At 37.6% G+C, this 22,740-nt stretch overlaps 1 protein-coding gene across 2 annotated transcripts in view; it reads left to right on the top strand.

Moving 5' to 3' along the window:
* Positions 1 to 22,740, top strand: part of gpc6a (glypican 6a) — a 222,768-nt gene that overhangs the window by 95,014 nt on the left and 105,014 nt on the right. For both annotated transcript variants that reach the window (XM_042493211.2, XM_088076552.1), the window contains exon 4: positions 21,136 to 21,301. In XM_042493211.2, coding sequence (XP_042349145.1) covers positions 21,136 to 21,301 — 166 coding nt within the window. The remainder of the gene's footprint in view (positions 1 to 21,135; positions 21,302 to 22,740) is intronic.

The following is a 22,740-nucleotide window of genomic DNA, read 5'->3' as shown; positions in this document are numbered from 1 at the left end:
CTTTTTCTTGTAACTTTTTACTAACTAAAGTTGCTGATTGCCTTTTTCCCATGTTTTTGAAATAAATCAAACCAATTTGCGTTCGTTTCAAGGTTTTGTTTAAGGTTTAAATGCTTGTGAGAGGCATCTGGAGGCAGAAGAAAAATTATGTAAATCCTGCTTTCAAAGAGTTAACTGCTTCCAGATGGGAATTGACGCATACATTTTTTCATTACTCTTGAATAAAATTTGTAAGGTCTGAAAGGAGATAGGAGAATAGCTCCTGGGTTTTGCTCTATTCATACCGATGGTCTTTGAAACATCTTCACTGGACTTTGCATCACACTCCTTTAGATTAGATTGCATCTGAATTATTTATTAAAGCTCAGATATAAAGAACAAACATTTTTATCCATATGAGGATCTTTTTTTTGGATGCGCTTGATCTCTGGGATTGAGGGCCAGTACGAGACATTTTTTCATATGACTGGTGGAGTACACAGCACACAGTATGCTCCACATTTTAGAAGAATCACCCGCAGAGAGAAAAGCTTTGCAAAAGAGAAAAGATTAAAGCCCATATCCCGCCGAGATTTCTGATGTGGTTTTGTTTGTCTGCTATTCTCATTTTGTTACTTTTTGGACATCGTGTATCAGGAAAATTAGTGACATTTTCTGCGCTGACAGTTCATTTGATTATATTAATCATGATATTTTTTTCTGCAGTTGTTTATGATTTGGTTTGAGAAATTGGTTGATTTGATTCTGAAAAATAAATATGTTTTTTTCAGAGCATTATCAAACACTGGAGATTAGAAATGTGTTTTTAAAGGCTTAGCGGATATGTTTTCTAATTCCATGTTAAACACAGAAAGTTATGCAACAGTTTTTCATCAGTGTCTAAACTGTAAAAAGTTATATAAGCAAAGCTGTTTGCTGATGGTGGTACAGTGTATTGCTCAGCTTTATGAAATGGATGCAAAAAAACAGACAGAATGATGAAACTAGTGGCCAGTTATTTACAGTCAAATTTCATCATTTGAAGAATATATAACATTGAAATTTATCAAAGAGGAAGTTGTAATGGTGTAAGATGAGGGCTTAGAGAGCTTAGTTTAGCAAATTTAATTGAAGATTTTGTTAAATTTGAGTTTTCTTTTCTATCATTTACATGTATTATATTTGGTTCTGTTGATTTACAGTTTGACGTTTAAAAGAGACAATTTAAAGTTTACAAGGACAATATGGAATAAATGAGCACTCATGTTGGAAAATATTTACTTCACACTGTCTTCAGCACTTTTAAAAACTGCAAAATGTACTGTTATAGGCCCTTAACCGCAAATTTGTCCTTAGTAATAGAAACTATAATTAGATATTTTTCAACACTTATTAATCTCCTAATTTCATTAAATTGCTGATAAATCATAATGACAGTTTCAGTCTGGAAAGTTGTTGACCCCTCCAGAAAAGAGTGCAGGCTTTCTCACCTTCAATTAGACACAAATGACATAAAACTGTAGTTTTTTTTTCTCAAGTTCAAACATAAGTTTTGAAAACGTCTTCAGAGTTCAGCGGTGAAAGGATTCCTTTTCATGTGGTTTTATCTTGAAGCTCGCTGTGCCTTTCAGTCGAAGAGGGAAGACAAATTGTCAGAAGAGGAAAGAAAGAAAGTGAGACAGCAAAAAATAAATGAGATGTGCTGAAAAACCTTTAATCATTCTCATGTTGGAGACTTAACCAACTCCCTGTGCTGAGCTCTGGCCACACAGAGGCAGATCATAGAACCTGGTAGATTGTGCACATAACTGTGAGCATTATATAACATCACAACTTAGGTATATGACCCCATGTAAATCTTTGTTATATTGCTGAAAATGCTGTTTCAACATTAAGTATAGTCAACTCGGGCTTCAACTTACATGTCATTATTCATTAATCTGCTGATTGTTTTTACATTGTTTTATTCAATAATTTGTTATTTTGTCCAAACAACAGTACAAACCAGTCCAATCACTAGAAAAAAATGTTCACATGGTAGATTTCTGCAAACCACAGAAATGTTACAATTGTACATTCTTTTTTTAGCAGATGTGTAGTAACTTTACATTTCTAAACAAAGCTGTAAAGATGTGATTAGGAATGAAAACAAAACTTAGAGTAAGGACGGGATCATGTTTTTGGCTGAAAACACCCATAAACAATTGTTGTTGTTTGTTAGTTTTGAACTGTGGTCTGCAGTTTGGCAGCTGTCACACCTAGCTGTCACACCATCCACTATCCGCTTCACCTCCCAATGACAAATCAGCTCTTATTCTCTGTAGAAACACTTTTGTTATGAAATGTACAATCAAGATGACCCATGGTTTGCAGAAATGTACAATGTGAATTTTTTCTGCTGGTGGGCTATCCAGAGCCCTCAAATTTTTATTCATTTTTTTCATCATTCTCACATCCAATTTCTGTTGACACCATTAATTGATTACCAAAAATAGCTAATTAATCATTGCAGCTCTGCAATTAAAATTACAACACTACAGAGTATTTTAACACTTTCCTGAATTATTTAGTGGGTATTGTTGAGTTTGGATAAAATATACTGTCAAAATGTTTCCCGTTTTACTCTAGTGAAAATAAATGTATCTAAAAATTTACGCTGGCGCCAGACTCAATAGAACACCAACCTGATAGTGTTGATTTTAAATCTTATAGTGTTAAACTGTGAGATTTTACAATGAACAAACAGACATGAGACTCAAGTTGTACTTGTTTTTTCACAGAAATTCCAATTAAAGAAAACACTTCTGGCAGCAATTTTTGTTGTAACTAATGTGGTCAGTTTATGAGATTGTGTGAGAAAACTGTAGCAACCAAGCATGACTTGGGATGAAATCATTTTTTAAAGCCACGTTATTTCTACACACAGGAAAAGGCTACAGTAAAATTCCCAATTTACTTTCTCTTTTCATTAGACCAGACACAAAAACCACTGCCAACTTTTATTACCATTGTGTCTGAAACTGAACCATCAGCTTGATATATCATCACCCTCCTCCTGTACCCGCTGTCCGCTCATAATCGCGAGGAATTTACATCATGGCAGTATGAGCATATTAAAGTGCTTTCCTCCCTGCTGCTGCCGTATATCATATCTGAAGACTCAGTCATCTTAAAAATTGTTTATTATTGTCTTATAGCATGCCACTGGGCTCCTGTAGCCCTCCACCATTCCTCAGTGGCATTTCAGATAAAGAGTTAAAACGAGCACCTCTATACATCTGTCCTGGGCCTTAAAGGCACCCTCACTCTGGATCAAATCCCATATTCCTTGCTTCCTCATCAATTATGAAGTGGAGCCAGGAAACAGTGTGGCATTGCTGAAGGCTGTCAGGCTGGTGAACAAGCATAGGACTGGAGGTGAAAAGTTGCTTGACATGACAAATCACCTTGACCTAAGAATCACCCTGCATACTCGCTGCTTTCAGCGACAAAAAGCCGCTTGCATCTCCTTACAGCACAGTCTTAGAGTGCAGTTTCTCATTTTAAGGTGTAAGCACAGCACGGTATACAGTACAAGGCACTTTGTGTTCAATTTCACATCCATGTGCGACAAGGATCTATATATACATTACAGTGGAATACTGTATTTGTATTGTTGCTGCTGTAATAACTACATATGTCTTTGCTGTAATTGGTCGTGGGTGGTCACACATCTCATAGCTGCTGTGAGAGAAAAGTATTGTGAAATACTGAGTACTTATTTTTGTGTAGCAGTGGCATACTAGTTAAATTAAAGTACTGTACTAATATGATCATGTTAAAATACTGCAATTTCAGGCAAAAGTCCAGCCATTAAAATTATACTTAAGAGATAGTTAAGTAAATAAAAAAGTATTGTCAGGAATCAAAAGTAAAACTACACATTATGCAGGATGTGTGTGTTAAATGTAGAGCTTTTTGGATTATTTCATTAATAGAAATTCAATCCGCAAGTATTCTGATAAATGATAAATTGTTACCAGCTTTTAAGTAAAGGCTTCATTCTCTGGTTCCAGCTTGTCAAATGAGAAGATTAGCTTCTCATTTTTCACCTTGTTATTATGCCAACTGTAATTCATTTCACTGTTGGTTATATTACTTTTTCATTACACTCCACATTGGTATTTGCATCCTTTATCCACAAAATTCATGTTTATTGTACGCCTGAATGTGGTAAGCCCAGCTAAGGCTAGATAGCTTGCAGAACGTAAATCGTAGTGATTTCATCCCAACCCTGAACCTTCATTAGTTCTTTGTCACGCCTGTAGCTGCCCACGATTAAAATTCAGTTTTGATTCTTAAGTTGATGTAAGGATGCAGCCATTCTTGGCGGCTAAGGGCTTACCTTTGGTGGGGTGTATTTTCACAAACTTTATGTTGTTGTGCTGTTGGTTAGGGGGTTTGAGGACGTGACTTTCATAGTTGATAGAGTCTTAGCTTTGCTATCTGGAGCAGTGGTGTTCTTGACATCTTTCCTCCAAAACAATATCAAAGTAATCAGAATAGTTTTAGCTGCCTAATGTGAGCATTTCCATCTTCCAAGCTAATCTACTGCTTTCTGACATGCATGTGTGAAGGTTATAAAAATTAATCTGGAATGTGATTAATTGTTGGTTTTCAATTGAGAAGAGAGTTGACAATAAAAGTAAGATCATAAAGAATTATTTGTTTTTGGGTGAACTGAAATATTAATTCTAAACTACTATCAGTAATTAGTTACATGACTCATTAGAGGGAATATTATTACTAGTAACACAATTGTGGTTAACATTAATTAGTAGCTGTTCGTGGATGTTGGATAGATTTTATTACATAATCTTTTTGAGCAGATGGAGTATGCCCAATTGTCACTGAATTTCTAAAATGTCCTTTTTTCCTCAACACTTCATGGATTTCTTGGCCATGTTGGCTTGAAAGTTTCCTTCTGTCTAGACTGTCTACTGCTGGTGCTTTTAACCAATAATTAAATTCTATCTCAATAATTTAGTCTACGTCAGTCAAAGGTGTCTTTGTTTGTCTTTTTCGTCTTTCACATAACCATTTTACCAGCACTGAAAAAATAAATCAAAGCATACAGACCCAGAATGCCTTTTCCCTCATTTTTGGAGTTGGGGAAGTTAAAATCCCTACTGGTCTACAAGAAGCATTATAAGAATTAGCAGAAAATATCTTGTCTGTGCCACAATTCTTAAGTCCAATTTATACATGTAGTGTCGCATGCTGGACATGGCCCCTGGTGAGTGGCTCTAACTAGCCACCATTAAGGCTCTAACTCAGATAACCAAATCAGCCATGAAGGTTTAAAAATTACAAAATGTTCTTTTTATATGAAATGTCGGCTTTCAACCATCTGTCTGTTCGATTTTCCACGTTCCTTTAACACAGGATGGAGTGCTGATGGTGATGAGCCATACATAATTACTGCTAACCGACAGCTCTGCACGCAGTCGAGTCAGAACTGGAGAGATATCACTCCCTAAAATGGGATTGCACTTGACTCACGCTGAACAGTTTCCTGGACCTCGATCCTGGATTAAGAGCAGAATCTCTCTGGATTACAGTTTATGATGACCATTAAGAGTTTTATCCTGGGGGTACTTAAAACACAGTCCAACCACATTAAGACCTGCTCAGAGAAGATTGCAGGGATTTGGACCTTTTGAAAGGTTTAGAGTTCGGGCATTTAGAGCACTTATCACTCACTCTGCATACGCACAGGAAGCAGGCCTAGTCCATGGTGCATATTTAGTCGTGATGATGGAAGGAAGGAAGGTATTTTGTACGGAGGGATTTGTTTTTCCTGATGGCTTACACTGTCACGTTGATCTCATTATACACTCATTTCCTACCACGAACTGTCAGATAATTTGACATTAAGCTCCAAGGCAGTTTCTAATCTTTGCACAGCATTTACCTTAGATCAATGCTCTGCCAGATTACTGAGTCTTTGGTGACAAGTGCGAAATATCGGGATCAGTTACATGTGGTATGCATAGCTTTTCTTGGGTGTCTTTTTTCCTTTTCTACAGTACCATATATCAGTTAAGCCCACTCACTGTCAGGGCAAAACAGTAAAGTGCATTCGACACTCAATAATACAAGCTCAGACAGCAGTGTCACTCTGAGTCAGTACTTTGAATTTATAAAAAATAAATGGGACTAAAGTGATGGAAACACATAGAGATGGCTAACACACTACTCGTTTGCTGCTTTTTGGATTTAAACCAACTAAAGTCTCCAGGGTAGTAGAATTATGTAATACATTTTTAATTTTAAAATTTCCCTTTTATTGTACCAGTTTCTTGACACAGAGCAGATTTCCCTTTTTGTAGATGTCCCACCACTACCTGCATTTTGTTTAAAATTATTGCAGCTGTAAGCAGCTTCTTTGTATCATTTGTGCTATACATTATGGGACAATAGTGTTCATCAAAAGCACTTACAGAAACTTGAGTCTGAGCACACTACCTCTTTTGCATAACACTGCGCTTAAATAAAAGGACATTGCTTCACTAAGCATTTAAGATGTATTTTGCTACAGTACAGTATAAACATGCAACTATGCAAAAGGTTCCACCACCTCTCCCATAGAGCAAGAGATACAGACTCTGTGTTGGTTTTGCACATCTCTGTCATCATTAGGCATCTTTTAGTGGTTGTTGTTGTGTGTTTTTGAAGTAATTTTGGTTTTTTTTTTTTTGTTTTTTGGGTCCAATTGTGGTTATTTTGCCCCATCTGTGGTTATTGTATGACTCTTTGCAGGTTGTTTGCATCTGTTCATGGTCATTTTTAGTCTCTTCCTGGTTGGTATGTGTTAATTTGAGTGATATTTTACAGCCACGTGGAGCCCTGCCATTTTGGGATCCTGGGCATGTGTCTGGTAGGCTTGTACGGTAAGCCGTCCATGTAAAAAACACCCATAGCCGTTAGCAGCATGAAGCATAAGATAATGAGATTTTTTGTTCGATTGGCACTCTGTGGTGGTCGTTGAGCCAGCTAGCTCTTAGACATTGGCTTCAAAGTCATCCCATCATTACATTAAATTAATGCTGTGTTCCACACAATTAGAAACTCCAAAACGTATACCTCCCATTAGAAAATATACAACTCAGAGTCAGACTTCCTACTTGTTAAGTCGCATTTGACTGATGTCACACAATATTGATGAAACCGATGGAAGTGCACATTATGAATGGTAAAACATCAATTAAAGAAGGTATATTTAGCCGCATTTAATTAAAATGATATCATAGTTAAACCCGTTCTGCATGTAAATGAGTGTCAAAATATGTCACCATGGGTATTAGGTAGCTGCCTACAGTTATTTGTTTTTCCTCCTCTGTTTTGTGTATTAAATGCAAGGAGGCTGCACTGCTGAGAGATAACTTCTTTGTACTCTTGCCAAGAAACCTCGTGTTTCACGGTCAGCCATGTTTTTTGTTTATGTTTGTCGTTGTGAGCCTGGAGTATTTGAAGATTAGAAGTTGGAAATTTAAACAGGGAAATTATGACCTCCGACTTCAGCTGGAGCACAGCATATCTGTAGTAATCTGGCTGGTTTTCTCAGTGGGTTAAAGCACATTATCAAGATTTTTTTTCTCCATGATATTCATATAAAATATTGTAAAGCTGTGACAATCAGTGGATTAATCCAGTCTTAGAAAAATAATGATCGTCTGCTAAATCAGTTAATTGTTTTTCTGCCATTTTCTGAGCAAAAATACCATAACACAGCCCAATTACCAGAAAAAAGTATACATTTCATGTTTTTGCAAAACCACAAATGCGTTGCATTTGCACGATTTCTATGTATTATATGTATTATATTAGCGTCTCTAAAATAATGTAATATATGAGCAAAATTTTTCATCTAGAGGTGGAGGGGATGATAGGAGGCCTGTCTCTAAGGCGAGACCCCTGCCAAGCTGCAGACCACTGTCTGAGACCAATAAACGACAGAACCAGTTGCGTTTTAGCAAGTCAATGCTGTGTTTTCATTGGCTTTTTGGCTTCAATCGTGGGCACTTTGTTGCGACCCGTTGACGCAGATAGTGCCACAAAAAGAGACTTTACTGCGTTTCCTGTGGGGTTTTGCCCCTAAAAATGGGTATTTTAGCCAAAACATGATCTTCACCAAACCATGACCAAGCGGTTTTTGTGTCTAAACTCAACTCTGGTTTTTGCTTTTCCCTGATGAGGATTTGCGTCTTTTGTCTCACTGTAGGACTCATATTGTGTTGGACATGTAGTAATCCTTTCTTACATTTCATAGACAAAACTATTGATAGACTGATAGGAAAAAAAATGCAGATTAATCAATATTAAAAATAATGTTTTGTTAAGCAAAATTAAATTAAATTAAATACAGGCAATAACAAAATAAATTAGGTTTATTTAACTAAATTGCACGCAATGGGGGGCTTATATGTAATGCTAGTGGAATTGGTTATTTAGGAATATAATAGTGGAATATTCAGTATTTACAAATTCACTATTCGATAATTAAACAGATGGCACTAGTTACAGACAATATGCCTCAATTTATTCAGAAAAGTGAGAGTATATTACAGTGTCTCTTATGCAAGTCTCATGTAGTTCAATATCTGTATTTGCGATGATGAAATGTTGCACAACCAGAAAGTCGTCTAGTACAATTTGACAGCAGATTCTGCTCAGGGCAGATTAAGTGACCTCCTCCATATGAGAGTATGGTTCATCCATGTTTCTCAGCTGATGCCCACTTCTACAGATGCACCAGACAAAGTTGTCTCTCCCTCCCCCTCCCTCTCTCTCTGTCTGTCTCCTTCTCTCTCGCTGGCTCACAGCTCACACAGCTTGCTGGGGATAAGGCCTCAGCCACAGTGCTGTGACGGCAGATGGCAACTGGCTCAAAAAGGTTGGCACGTCATCGGGAAATGTGCTGCACCAAAGATGTCCTTTTTAATTAAAAGATTTTGATCTGTGGTGAACTGCAGAATGTTGGAAAAAATGAGAGACGGCATGTGGTCTGAAATACAAGGACATGATATGAAAGGATAATAAAGAAATATACTGTATACATCTCAACAGTATATGCTCTTCAATTTCATCCCGAAAACTAAAGATAGAGACTCAGCCAGCCTGTTACTGAGTAGAAGGTCATTTAGAGCAACATACAAAAGCATGGAAAATGGTCAAAACTTCCATTAAATATTAGCATGTTCAGAAAATATCTCTCATCCAACAACTAGTAAAAAATATGTCACACCAGTTGGCTGTGCCAGCTCAGATCACGTCTTATGACTACTTTTTTGCACCTTGACTTAAAGTGTATAGCACCACATCTTTATTTAACAAGCACTTAGAGAAGGTTGTCAGCACTGATGTTGTGACATTTGTTCAGAGGTCTCTTGGCAGCCGCATGGGACGTGTTTGCCCCTGACATTCAGGCTGGGCTGCAGACCTTCAGATGGACATGGGGTGAGAGCTCTGCTTTAATCCAGGAGGAGCCATGGCAGATGGATAAAAATATAGTGTATGCAGGACAGGTCTGGTACCCACCAGGGATGCTGAATGGCTCACGGTGAGCTGTGCCTAGTCATTGAGCAGTATGGGCTCGGCTTTTAGCATGTTTGCACTTGTCTTGGTAAATTAAAGAAACAGTCCCAACTGCTGCTCTAGACATGCCACATAACATGGTACATGTCAGGGTAGATCAGCGAGCGATCCCATGCCTCACCAAAGACAGACACTTGAGCTGATTTGCGTGGGTCGCCGGGCTTGCTGAGTACCACTGCGTTGTTTCGTTAAGGCACAGCTGCTCACTTGTGGATTATTCTGTCACTCTCAGACATTCATTGATTTGACAGCAAGTGATTTTAGTGCAGGCTCCCAGGAATCGTCTTTGGCTCCATCTAACATTTAATATGGTGAGTGGAGGGAGACTCTAAAGTTCACAGAGAGGCACAGGAAGGAGATTAGTAAAAGTATGAAGTGCTACAGACCATGTTTTATTATTAGTGACAACCTTAGTGCACACACTGTCATGTTGCCGCAATCTGTGACTCTCTGTACAAAACTAGGCTCAATAATAAGGACTGGGATAGGTAAAATGCCATGTTGGGCAATCAAAGAAATAAACACATCGTTTTTTCAGAGCTGATAACGGAACAGATTCAAGATTCAAGACATTTATTGTCATATGCACAGTAAAAACACAGCTGTTTACACATTACAGTGAAAGTAGTAAAGGAGTGAGCTTTTTCACTTCCTTCTCATCTCTGTTTAGAGTTACAAATCTGCGCTACCGATTGGGCACTCACGAGAAAATACTGGCAGATAAAGACAAAGTGCAAAGGCTGAAGCGCAAACAAGCATTTCTATTATTCTGGGAACAAGAGTTTAGTTGGGTGTCTTTGGAGGATGTTGGCGAAGCTCCAACTATATATCGTGCAGTTTGCCTCAAGCATTTTTCATTGCAATTGACTTTAGTCTGTTGTTATTTGACAACCACTAATAAATAAAACAATTTGTATAGGGCAGAGCAAAAATTGACTTTGGGCAAGTAGATTTGTGACCCACATGTGCGACCAGGCAAGTGAAAAATACTGTCAATGTTGTACCCTGCCAAAGGATTAATATTCATTTGCTTATCTTAAATACTCTCTTAGCCTCTACATATATTTGTAAATTGGCATGTTTGTGGTTTACAACAGCAGATATATTTTTGTGTATCTTCATCTATTTGTGACACTGTGCTGTGTATTGCCAAAAAATAAACAGAGGTCCAGCTGGACTGAGCAGTTGTTTTTTTCCAGTGGCTTTCTAATATCCAAAGGTGGGTGTTTTATGGGGACCTGTCAAAGGGGATAGTGCCCCAAAAAATGGCTGTCTTTTCCTGAGAACTGTGGCCAAACTGTGGATTTTAAGACAAAACATGATCCTTTCCCGCCCATAAGCAAGTGGGTTTTGTGTCTAAACTAACCACGTTAACCACAGCATTGTCGAAACACTACCACGTTATATTAACATGCAACTCTAATGTGTATGGAGTTTTGCTGAAATGTACAATTCCAACATTTTTTATGGTAAATAGAATCATTTTTCCTGACACCACAAGCAGTAAACTGTTAGTGAAGTATAAGTAATTTACATGGCCTTCTTAAAACCTGTTCTTCATTTGTCACAAATTATTAATAAGTAGATGTTGTTCCTTTAGTCTTCTATGTTGTCTGTGTCACCATGAAGACTAATAATTGGCTCTTGTGTTCAAGCTGGAGAGAATCACACTGATATCTTAACCTGTGAGGAGTCTCTGGTCTAACTACTGCACTGAAGTTTAAACTCCAACAGAGCATCAAGTTTTATGAGTTCATTGCGTGTGTACAAGTAAAACTTTAAGCACTAAATGCAGCTGTCTGTTAAATGTTATGGCAAACAAATACAGTGTTCTCTGAAAATTAGTGTTGAGTTGCAAAAACCAAAATATAGGACCTCATGTTGTTCATTTTTCTGTACGTGATGAGCAGCACTTGTGCTTTATGAGCTCCTCTTTTAAACATAAACCACCACATAAAGCAAATGCACACCATATATGCGATAATGCATATTTTACTGCATGACAGACATATGTGATGAAAGTTTTTGAACTTAACTATGTATGGGCATTATTTCTGTCTCATCATCACTCCAGTTTGCTCTTCTCTTTTTTTTTCTTATGATTAAAAAAGCAGCAGCTCGTGCCAGTGCAGCACAAGGATAGCATGTGACGATTTTACTGTTAACTTCTGTCAGCATATTCCAGTTGATGGTATAAATTTTCTATAACCTACTAGGAATTACTTTCTGATATTTATTGCAGCACCCTTTAATGTATTCCTTTGGTTAGGAGGAATTAAGTGAACTTTTTACACAGACGTTTGGTGCGACCAGGCACATGTTTCTCTTGGTGGCAGATGGTAGTCTGATTTGCACAGTGACAGATCACTCATATTGCCATTGACACTAATGGCTGTGGAATTGAGTGGGGACACTGGGGCACCAATGCAGTCTTACATCCATGTCCAATCAGTACGAAGCAATGTGGCCTGTCACAATAATTATGACAGAACTATTGAGACAATTTTTTGGCGACAGTCTCACCGTCCCACTAGTGTTCCCCTTGATTGGCCTTGGTAGCTTGCAAAGTCATTGTCATTTCTCACAACTTCATTACTTTGTGGCACAAAGCAATTTCCATCGTCTGTGCTCTTCCCACTCTGTTACTCCTAAAGGGAGTTCATGCCATATGTGCATGACAACACCCTGTCGGATAGACAAGGTGATGTCTTCCAAGAATGTCTTTTAGAGTTATCTCTCATTATGATAGTGAGCCTTGTCCTTTATCATCATGATTTAGTTATCTTGGATATGTCTAATAGCTGATAGTGAATTCAGGTGTGAGTGTAATGGCTCCTGACTGCAGTCTTTTAATGGATAAAATGAGAAGTGGCTTGTCGTATTATTGCTCGGGCTCATTGCATTTATAATCTCACATTTTCAATCCTCAATAAAGTTAATGCTCACATCAGGAGTCTGGCTGAAACGCTGACTGCATCTTCAAGATGCTCTTTTGAAGCAGCAGGCTAATGAGCAGGCCGCTGTTTACGCCTCACCCCACTCTCATTTGTAAGTGGAGCATTTCTTTACAAAACACTAAACATAATTAAGTCCATTCACTTGGGTACTGTACTTAAAGGACTACTTCAAGCCCCCAAATGATTATTAATTTACCAATTTCTCACCCTGTGTTATGTTGCATTTGTGAAGAAAACTTTGCTTTTCTCGCATTCCTCTATGTTGAATGAAAAATCCCCAAACAGGAAATTCTTGATGAACTTAAGTCATAGGGGTCAGCTTTTAACAACAGCAAAAATGTATCAAAACATTCATCTACAAGATCTTGCATAACTCATGGAATATAATCCAAGTCCTAACCAACCCTTTAAAACACCAAAGTGTCACAGTAGCACTAAATAAGCAATCAAGACAGTGGTAGATGAGCAGCTCACATGTTCAGCGAGGTGAAATGACTATTTCTGTCAATAGAGTCTGGCTTTAAGAGGGCATTGATATTCAGTTTCCCGTCTGTAAGGCTCACTGTTTGCAAAGTACTAAGCATACGACTGGATAAGTGAGACTTGAATTATACTGCACGAGGTGTGCATGAGTTTATAAACTGATGTTTTGTTGTAGTTTTGCTGTTCTTTGAATGCAGTCCTCAATGACTTCAGTTAATCACGACTGTTCACCTTTTTTGGATTCTCCATTAACTGGAGGCATGTGAGAAAAAAAAAGTTTTCTTCACAAATTCAATGTAACATGGGATTAGTTAATTATTATTGATATACAAATGGTCATTTTGCAGCTGAATTTCTTCTTTAAGCAGAGGTACTTATATAACAATGAAAAAAAAACTACCTAAGATAAAGTATTAGAAAGTATTTACAGCAAAATGTACCTAATGTATCAATGTATCAAAGTATTAAGCATTTAGAATGGCCACTTTAGGTACAAAGTAGATCTAATGTAATTTACCTGGAAATCTGGAGTCATTTTGCTTTATACTTCTATTCCACTATGTAGCAGGAAATGTTCAATGCACTTCAGTTAACCACGTTTATGTTACATATTTAGTTATTTTACAGATTAAGATAATATATGATGATGCTTTAGTGCAGTAGGATAAAATTCCCACCAGTGTATAAAAAAGATAAAAGTAGCTCCATCTCAACCAAAAAAACTGAAAAAGGCAATTACACATGCTAATTGCAGATAATGATAATCCAGTTATCAAATGCATAATAATCAGTTTTTCTTCATAATGAGAACTTTTAATACTTAAGTACATTTAGATAATAATAGCTGGGTGCTTATACCTAAGTGACATTTTCAATGCATGACTTTAACTTGAAGTTGAGTATTTTGATAGTGCAGTATTGCTACTTTTACTTAGAATCTGATACTGCCTCCACCACTGCAACACTAACACTCACTTTCACACATAAACACATGCTCTCCACATGGTGTTATCACAGCACTTAAACGTCAGATGAGTAGATTAGTGTTTTAATCTCACTCTGGATCTGAGGCGTCTCGTGCTCCAGTCCTACACTCAGCCTGCTGTGAAATATTCCATCCACTCAACTGTAAATAAATGCTAACAAGATTATCAGATTACCCTTCATCCAGGGCATACAGCGACTGCTGGGCACACTAACTGCAGCGATGTAAAAATCCCTGTAAGATAATTGCGTTAGGAGGCACCATTTTAATGCAAATTTTCTAAAGGCTCCCAAAGCTCAAGGGCAGCCTAAAACACTTTTCCTATTTGCAGACTGAAATATATTTCTTTGGTTGCCACTAAAAGGCCACACTGAATGCAAAGAGAGCAGTCAGAACAGGTTGAGAAAATTCTCCCAGTGTTTTTTCCATGTCTCTTAAATAGGCTGTCTGGAAACTGGGCCAAGTTTAATTGAATTGACAGAAACAGATTAATCCCAGAACTTTTTAAAATTATTTAATATTCTTATGAATAAATACTGTACTTTATTGTACAAGTTTGAAGAAAAAGTGAAATGGAATTAAATTGCACAAAATGACATTTGCAATGGTCTGCTGATGTTGAGTAGATGATACAGTGTACTATATATTCATTAAGCTCTCTATAATGCTGCCATCATTTAAACCACAGCAGAGGAACAGTGAATTTATTAAGAGAATATATTCCAGTGTCATCCTGTTGATTTGTTTCTGTTTTATGATTGCGGTTTTAACTGGATTTAATGTCTTGCCCAGGTGCAGTGACAGGGTGAGGCTGAGCCAACACAGAAAACAAAAGCTCTCCCTCTTTCTCTCTCTTTCGGCTGTCACTGTAACAATATTTATATGCAAATTAGCCTGTAGAGTAAAATGATTCAAATAGCTTGATAGGAAAGTGTTATATTTAATCTGCAGGCTTTGAGTCATTGACGGGGGAGAGGGAGAGAGGGCTGGAGATGTATGAGGATGCAGGTAGAGGTGGAAGTGCAATCTAAAAACTGTCTCGTCCCTGTCTCACTTTAGGTAGACTGGAGAATTGCATGTAGCAGTCAGATTTGGAGCGTGGATTTATATATGTGATACTGATTTTGTCAGTGAAGGGCCAGTACAGAGTGACCTGACTGATATATAACAGTTTTGGCTGCATGTGGGCTGCAGATGGAGACAGCCAAATACTGAAGCACTAGGATACCAGTTCGTAATTTAACTGAATAATAATACAAAAACTAGTACAAAAATTAATTTGGTGTTGGCTGCTTGTTTAATTGGCCAACAAAATATTACATATACTTTTTTACCAAAATATTTCTTCAGTGGCTTTGGTTACATGCACACCAGTATTACCCTTTTATTACAAATATGACAATTTGGAATTTGAAGTGTGTAGTATAAACAGCATATTCCGATGAAATAATCAGAATCAGGTTGTTTCCGGATTCAGGATTTTTCGGTTAAGACGTGGGATATTCTGGTGTTATTTGGGTTTTAAGAGCATTATTTGGACATGTATACATATAACCGAATGGTATATATATTTCAAAAGCGCTCCTACTAAATTGGTCTATCCCCAAAAACAGAAAATATAGTTGTAGTGGCAGATAATCGTGGCGGGCTGCCACAAATAAATGAAAGTGTGGGAAACCCTCTACATTATACCTAGCTTCTTTATCTGGAATATTTAGCACTATTTAGAATACAGTAAATAAACATTCAAACTACAAAATCATGGCAATGCATGCACAAAAAGCAGAGTCCCCAAAAAATAAATAGAATACAAATAAAATGAAAATACATTAAGAGAAACAGATATTTGCTTTGGCCAAATTCACAATGAAATCAATATAGCAGCCTTGCACTTTCGTAATCTAAAACAAGTAATTGCAGGAGCCCATACATCTTAAAACCTATCTTTGACTAAATGGAGTTTTGGCATTATTTTTTCCATTGAGTGCACTTTTATTAGTCTGTTTTGCCATTCAGGTAGAGTGGGTGACAGTGGTTTTAGCAAGATAAAGGGTTTTTTTTTTTTTTTATTTCTTTTGAAAAAGGATATTCAGTAAGTAAACCTTTCACTATTCATATCTCCATCAGGGAATGCTCCTAAAATAAAATATTATGGGTCTAAAGGTAAGTCAGTGTTCAAAATGGTCAGTATTTCTGTATGAATCCCTTCCCAGTATGCCCTAAGTTTTAGAAAATCCAGCAAAAAACGCGTGTGTAATCTCCAACCTGTTAACAATCCCTCCAGCACAAATTTGTGTCATTGCTTTCATACTTTTGATGCAATGAGAGGAGCACTAAAATACCTCATTGAATTGAATTTCCAGTTGAACATTTTCAAAAGTGGGCTTTTTCTTGCTTTATGTCCCCATTCACACACTTCTTCCCAGATTTCATCATATACAGTAATGCTCATCTCCAGCTCAAATTACATTTACTTTAAGAAAATCATTATTTTAGAAAATCACAGACCGTGTATTTGCAAGTGAAAAATTCTCTGGGAAATAAGATGCAACTCTCTCCAAAAGCAAACAGTGTGATTGGCACGTTCTCTGTTCAGTTTCACTGTCCAAATGTGGCGGTAACACCTGCCCGTTCCCTCTGTTTGTCTGCTAGTGTCTTGTCCGGTTTTCTCTCCGTCTGTTTCATCTGTATCTGTCTCTCTCTGTTTTCTTGGTGTTTGTTTCTCTGCTTCTTTGGCAGCGTCTTTGGCTTTCTCCACAGCCGGTTCTTTATCTGTTTGCTCTTCTCTTTTTTTGTCCTCCCTTCAGCACTGTCTATGAATTAGAAAATGTAGGAAATAAAGGCTAGTAAATGTGCATAAAATCAAATGATTATGAAAGGTTCATACAGGCTGATAGCTGGTATATTTATAGCACTATTGGAAATACTGTATATAAATCAGCGGTGACTTTGAAGATTTTCAGCCAGCTTTGTATCCAGGGGTGTACCAGCAAATTTTGGTCCCTATGCATAAGTAGTCTCTGTAGGCCCCCAGCCCTTCCTCTCTGGATCCTTGTCTCTCTCTGTCTTTTTTTTTCCTTTTTATTGTGAAATGCAGTGACAACAGAACAAGTAAAAAATAAGCACAACAACATGCAAACACTCAACACACAAGAGAGACAAACAGTGACACATCCAATAAAACTTAAGACAGCGAAACAAAACTATACAAAACAAAACAGGGATACAGCGCAGGCTTCCACTGATAGGTATAAGCAATGTGGTAAAAAAGAAACAAAACAAAGCAAAACTGTGCGTGTGTGTGCATGTGTGCGTGTGTGTGCATGTGTGCGTGTGCGTCTGTGGGGGGGTTGTACCACCAAATTCTGGTCCCTATGCATGAATGGACTCTGCTGGCCCCGAGCCCTTCCTCTCTGGATCCATGTCTCTCAAGTGGCTTTCAATTTTCTGTCGTTCTTCCTTTTTTTCCCACAAAGTCAGTGCATTCTTTCCTTTTCCATCTTTCTTTCTTTCTTTTTTGGAACCCTGATTTCCCTCTTTTGGGGAAAAACATGACACTGTAGGCTGGTGCTCCAACCGCATAAGCAGTCACTCACTGGACTGTCGCTGAGTTTACAGATGAATCCTAGTGCAGCAACAGACTAAACCATTTTGCATCTTGAGGGGGTGTGAGGAACCTCAGAGAACTAATTTTTTAATACAGAAGTCAGTCTTTTAACAGATCTGTCTCGCTGTTTTAATTTAGTTATGGCAGTATTCCCTTAGAAATTTAAAAAAAGAATGAAAGCATTCCAGGGTTTTAGAGACACTTTTCTCTCTCTCTCTCTCTCTCTCTATCTCTCTCTCTCTCTTAAACTCAGACCAAACTCGGATAAAATGGTGAAACTAGGCAATGCTGATTAAATATACTGTTACTTTGTTGCCTATTTGTCATCAGAAATGTCTTCAGAAACATTTTTTAGTGCACTGTTTAGTTGTAATACGCAAATTTGTGGCACCATAGTGTTTCCTGTATTGTGAAAACATAGACTGAAAATACTGAGACCAAACGGTAAAACTAAGCAGTGCTGAACAAATATAAACCAAGATTCTGTTTTTTGTATTGTCTTTTTCTTGCCTCAAATGTTTTCAGAAACATATTTCATCTTTTTAACTGTATGCAAGATAGTTTCGTACTAGCCAGTAAACCACCAGTAAAAGCATTCATCGGTCTGGTGCAGTGCTGTGCATTCTGGCAGGTTTTCTATCTCTTGAGTGAAAGGGAATGCCACAGTCCTTTGTCTCTGTTTTCTCTGGTCATATAGTACCAATTTCGAAAGTATTTATGTCTGTCTTTAGCATAGACAGCCCAGTTTTATGAAAAGACAGCAGTGAATTAAGTCTTTAAAGTAAAGTGTTACCCTGAATGATTTTTCTCATATGTTGGTTTGGGCTTGGTATCTAAGTTACTGAAATAATATTTTTTTGGCCATTAGTTCATCTCAACAAAATATTTTCACATTAATAATAATTAATTTGGTCTTGGTCTAATTCTAAATTAAAATATTAATACAAGCAAAAGCTCCATTAATGACATTAAATTGTTTTCTAACGTGATGCCACAGAAGCCTGACACGTACATGTAAGTGGTTTTCATGCATGTCAGCTGTGAAATGTGTTCAATCAAATGTACCGTGTTTGTAAAAAAATTTCCACATGCTAACCACTGAGTGATATAAACAATAATAATACCAGAGGATGACATGCTGCGATGGATTGGCAGCTAGCAACCTCTTTAATGGCCTTTTTAGTTGACATTGCGTGCTGTCAGCGGCAGACTGCAAATGTCAAAGACGGTTGGTTTGGTCCTTGTTGTCGGCTGCCCAGCAGCAGTGAAAGCAAATACACTAATAGCGCACATCTCTGTCTTCCTACACTTCCTCTCCCTTGTTCTCTCTCATCTCTCTCCTCCTTTTCTCACTCACGCACATGCACACACAGGTGGTCGGGCCATTGTACCAGTAAGATCAAAGACAGACCACAGTGTTCAAAACAGACTGGAGACAAGACTAAAGCTGGATGTAGTGCTGCACAGCATCAGATGTTGCTATGGCGCTCCAGAAGTGCACTGATGTTGTTTTCTATTTTCAGGTCACTTTTATTTTTTATCTGTACTTATATCACCAGGCTTTGTTTTGTATGTCTCTGCATGTTTCTCTATTTTTTTTCTTATAGCAGTAACAAAGGTCAAATAGTTTTGTTTGTTTTTTTTTTTTAAAAAAGATGACAAATAAAACAATAAGCATAATTAATAATTATTTTTCAGAGTAAAAACTCAATTTAATTCTAGAGGGATTCCTCCTTTATATTGCTCCTTCATGATGTTTCTTGCTTTTTTCTGTTAAGAGTTTTTTCTTATTTGAATTGAAAGGCTACAAATACAAGGTGTTTGGGGCTGTACACATTTTAAAGCTCTAATTTGTGATCTCAGGCTATAAAATAAATACAACTTGACTTGAACTGACTTTTGAAAATTAATGAATGAGCATTAATCTATATTTAGACTTTGTTTAGATGAGATGGTTTCCTCATTCTCTGAGCCAAAAATGTATATTCAGTAACCCTAACATGAAATTTTCCAGTCTTATTCCTGTCTATATTGTGAAGATTTTCAGAGGGATTTATCCAAAAATCATTCATAACCTGATTCATGAAAATTCTGTTCCTAAAAACATGATAAAAATTGAGTCTTCATGACTGTTGATGATATTTTTTGATTAAGGAAATGATTAAGAGATATCCAGAATTTCCTTTAAAAAAAACAAACTTTTTTTTGTAATATGTTTTCTTTTTTTTATGTTGGCAATGTGGGAAAATGTGTGCATATTTAAATACAACATGCATCATTTGCATATTTAAACATGAAATTTAAGAAAATGTGTAATGTAAAAGTTCATTATCCCGCCTTAAGTAATCAACTGGGGAAGTTTCATGGTGGTATCTATTAGTTAAACCATGTACCCTATTCACCTTGGGTGTCTCCCCTTTACTGGCTCTTAGGAGACTGGTTCCTCTGTTACACCTAAACCCTTTAAAATATAAAAATGGCGTCCAGTGGTGTGGTCTCTCCTATGATAACCACTGACCGATTTGCCAGCCTTCCTCTGTACAGACACCCAGACACACCATCAGTCTCCAGAGTGTGCTCTGGACACAGTCTAAAGTCAAGCATGAATACAGGCTGACAGGCCAATTATCAGATGTACTGTTCGTTCTGCATCCCCACCCCTGAAGGAAAGCAGATGTGAGAATCCTGTCGCTTTCACTCAAGCTGGTACAATGACATGGCCCAACAACAAAAGGCACATCTCTCACAAGGAATGGAGATGGACAGAGTTGTAAACATTGTCTTGTCATACAGTTTTATCTGGCGGCTTTTCACATTTCAAGCTTCAGAAGATGTAATGTAGTGTGGCGATGTTTGTCAAAAGTTGAAATGCGTTTCACTTTTACGTCCCTGAACTTTCAGTTGGAGATTGCATTCCTTACCACTGATGCTTCATTCCTGTGGAAATTTCATGATGTCTTATTTTTAGAAATATAGAAATGTCAATATTACTGTTTTAACACAACTTCTCTCCCCCCAATTATATGGTTTTTTATATGAAGTATTTCACTGCAAGAAAGATGGTCTTTTCGTAAAACTTGCCTGTCTTGCCTGAAAGACGAAAATACTTTTGGAAATGGTGCCACTTGACTAGAGAAAACAGAGGAAGAAGGGCTTTGGCATTCCCTTTAACTGAAGATGTAGAAAACATCCAACTACCAGAATGCACTGCACTGTACCTGACAGGTAAACGCGTAATACAGTAACAGAATCTTGTTTATATTTGATCAGGGCTGTCTAGTTTTACCATTTGAATTGAATTTGAGATAGAGAAAGAGGTGGCCTCTATACCTTTTGTGTCCATAGTGGTGCACATACAAAAACACAACAGACAGCTAAAATCCACCCGATATCATGATACATACAAAGCTGGTTGAGAGTCAGTATCCCTTTAATAAGCTTGAAAAGACTTGACATAATTGAAGAATATCTCTCTATTTGCTTTGTAGGTGAATGTAGTTCCAGCATGTGTCAAAGCCCTGACCAAGATGCTGTACTGTCCATACTGCCGCGGCATGCCTGGGCTGAAACCCTGTCACAACTATTGCCACAACGTTATGAGGGGCTGTCTAGCAAACCAGGCAGACCTCGACGCTGAGTGGAACCTCTTCATCGGTAAGAAATGAAATATTCTCACTCAAACCAAGTGCCCTTGCAACGGTTTCTCATTTTCTCTGTCATCTTTTTAAAATTTGTCAGTATGTCTGTCTGTCTGTGTGCACACTTCTAAGTCTGCATGTTACTTTTCCAAGGCGGTGCCTTTGAATAGTCTCTGTGGGAATTCAGTAGGATGTGTTGTGTTAGATTCAGCTTTAAAGGATTTACAGAGACAAAACTGAAATCTTATTTGTGCAACCATTCCTTCTTTTTCTGTCTGAAATGTTGTTTGCTGTTGCTGGAACCCTGGCATAGTGCTTAAAGCTCTGGGCCCTGCTGTTTGGGATTGATAAAGGAGAGCAGATCCTAGGCAAACACATTTTTCTATAGTGTTTCCAGCTGAGCTCGGTGAGTAATATAGCACTTCGGTTGGGCTGTAAGTAGCTGGATGCTGTAAGCTCTCCTGTTAAATGGATACCAAGGAGACACATAGAGTGTTCCCTCTGGATCTTTTGTAGGCCGATGCTTTATTTGTTATGTACCCCAATCCCATCCTCCCACCCACACTAACAGATTTCTTTAAAAATGGGGCGACTTTTTTTTTTTTTTTTTTTTTAAGAGACATCCCTGAAGACTGTGTGTCAAGTGAACTGCACTTCTAAGCTTTTGGCTGTTTTGTGACAGGCCTGTCATTCGAGAAACCATCAGATGACGTACCGCTTGTTCTCTCCGATGGCATGTCTGAAGTCTCAGATCAACACAGGCCCCTATGCACTGAATGAGATGTCTCGCAGCTTTATGACATGTGTTAAAAAGTTAGTGTCTTGTTCGGTTGTGAAGAGGCAAATCTATTGCCGCAAAGGGACGCTCTGCTTGACAGTAATGGGAAAAGCTGTTGTTGCAACAGAATGATGAATCTGGTTTGACAAAAACACCCTTGAGGTGTAGAAAAAGTGGATTTTTAATTTTGAACCACTTTTTGTGCAGACATTGTTTTTTGGTTTGGGAAGAAAATGTTGTTGAGGGTATTATAATTAGAAATGTAGAACCCAAGGGATGTTTATTTTCACCATGAAAGACTAATTTTTTGATGTCTACTGACATTTTGTATTCATTAACTGTTGCTAAAGAACTTCGATTTGCTTACTGTGCAGCCTGCAAGAGATATTGATTCGCCTTTCAGAGACAACTTCTAAATGTATCACAGGTCAGTTCTCGCCACTGGAGCACATCTTTGCATTATAGAAATTTATGGATTGAGCCCATACACGGTCTGTCTTTGTCATCCCTTCAAATCATCGTTTATTAGAGCAGGTTAGATTAGATGCACAGCCTTCAATTTTTAAGAACCTTCAATGACATTTACCTGTGGACTTTGCTCATGCTTAAAGGTCACTATTGATACCATTGATCCTAAGACCACAATAGAAAGTCTAAGGCTTTTTTTTGTTTGAACT

This window comes from Plectropomus leopardus, chromosome 1 (genome assembly GCF_026936395.1).
Source record: "Plectropomus leopardus strain MGB_pleo_1.0 chromosome 1, ASM2693639v1, whole genome shotgun sequence".
In the NCBI taxonomy this organism is placed as follows: Eukaryota; Metazoa; Chordata; class Actinopteri; order Perciformes; family Serranidae; genus Plectropomus; species Plectropomus leopardus.
The sequence above is the reverse complement of the archived record's forward strand: the minus strand, read 5'-3'. Positions and strand labels throughout refer to the sequence as shown.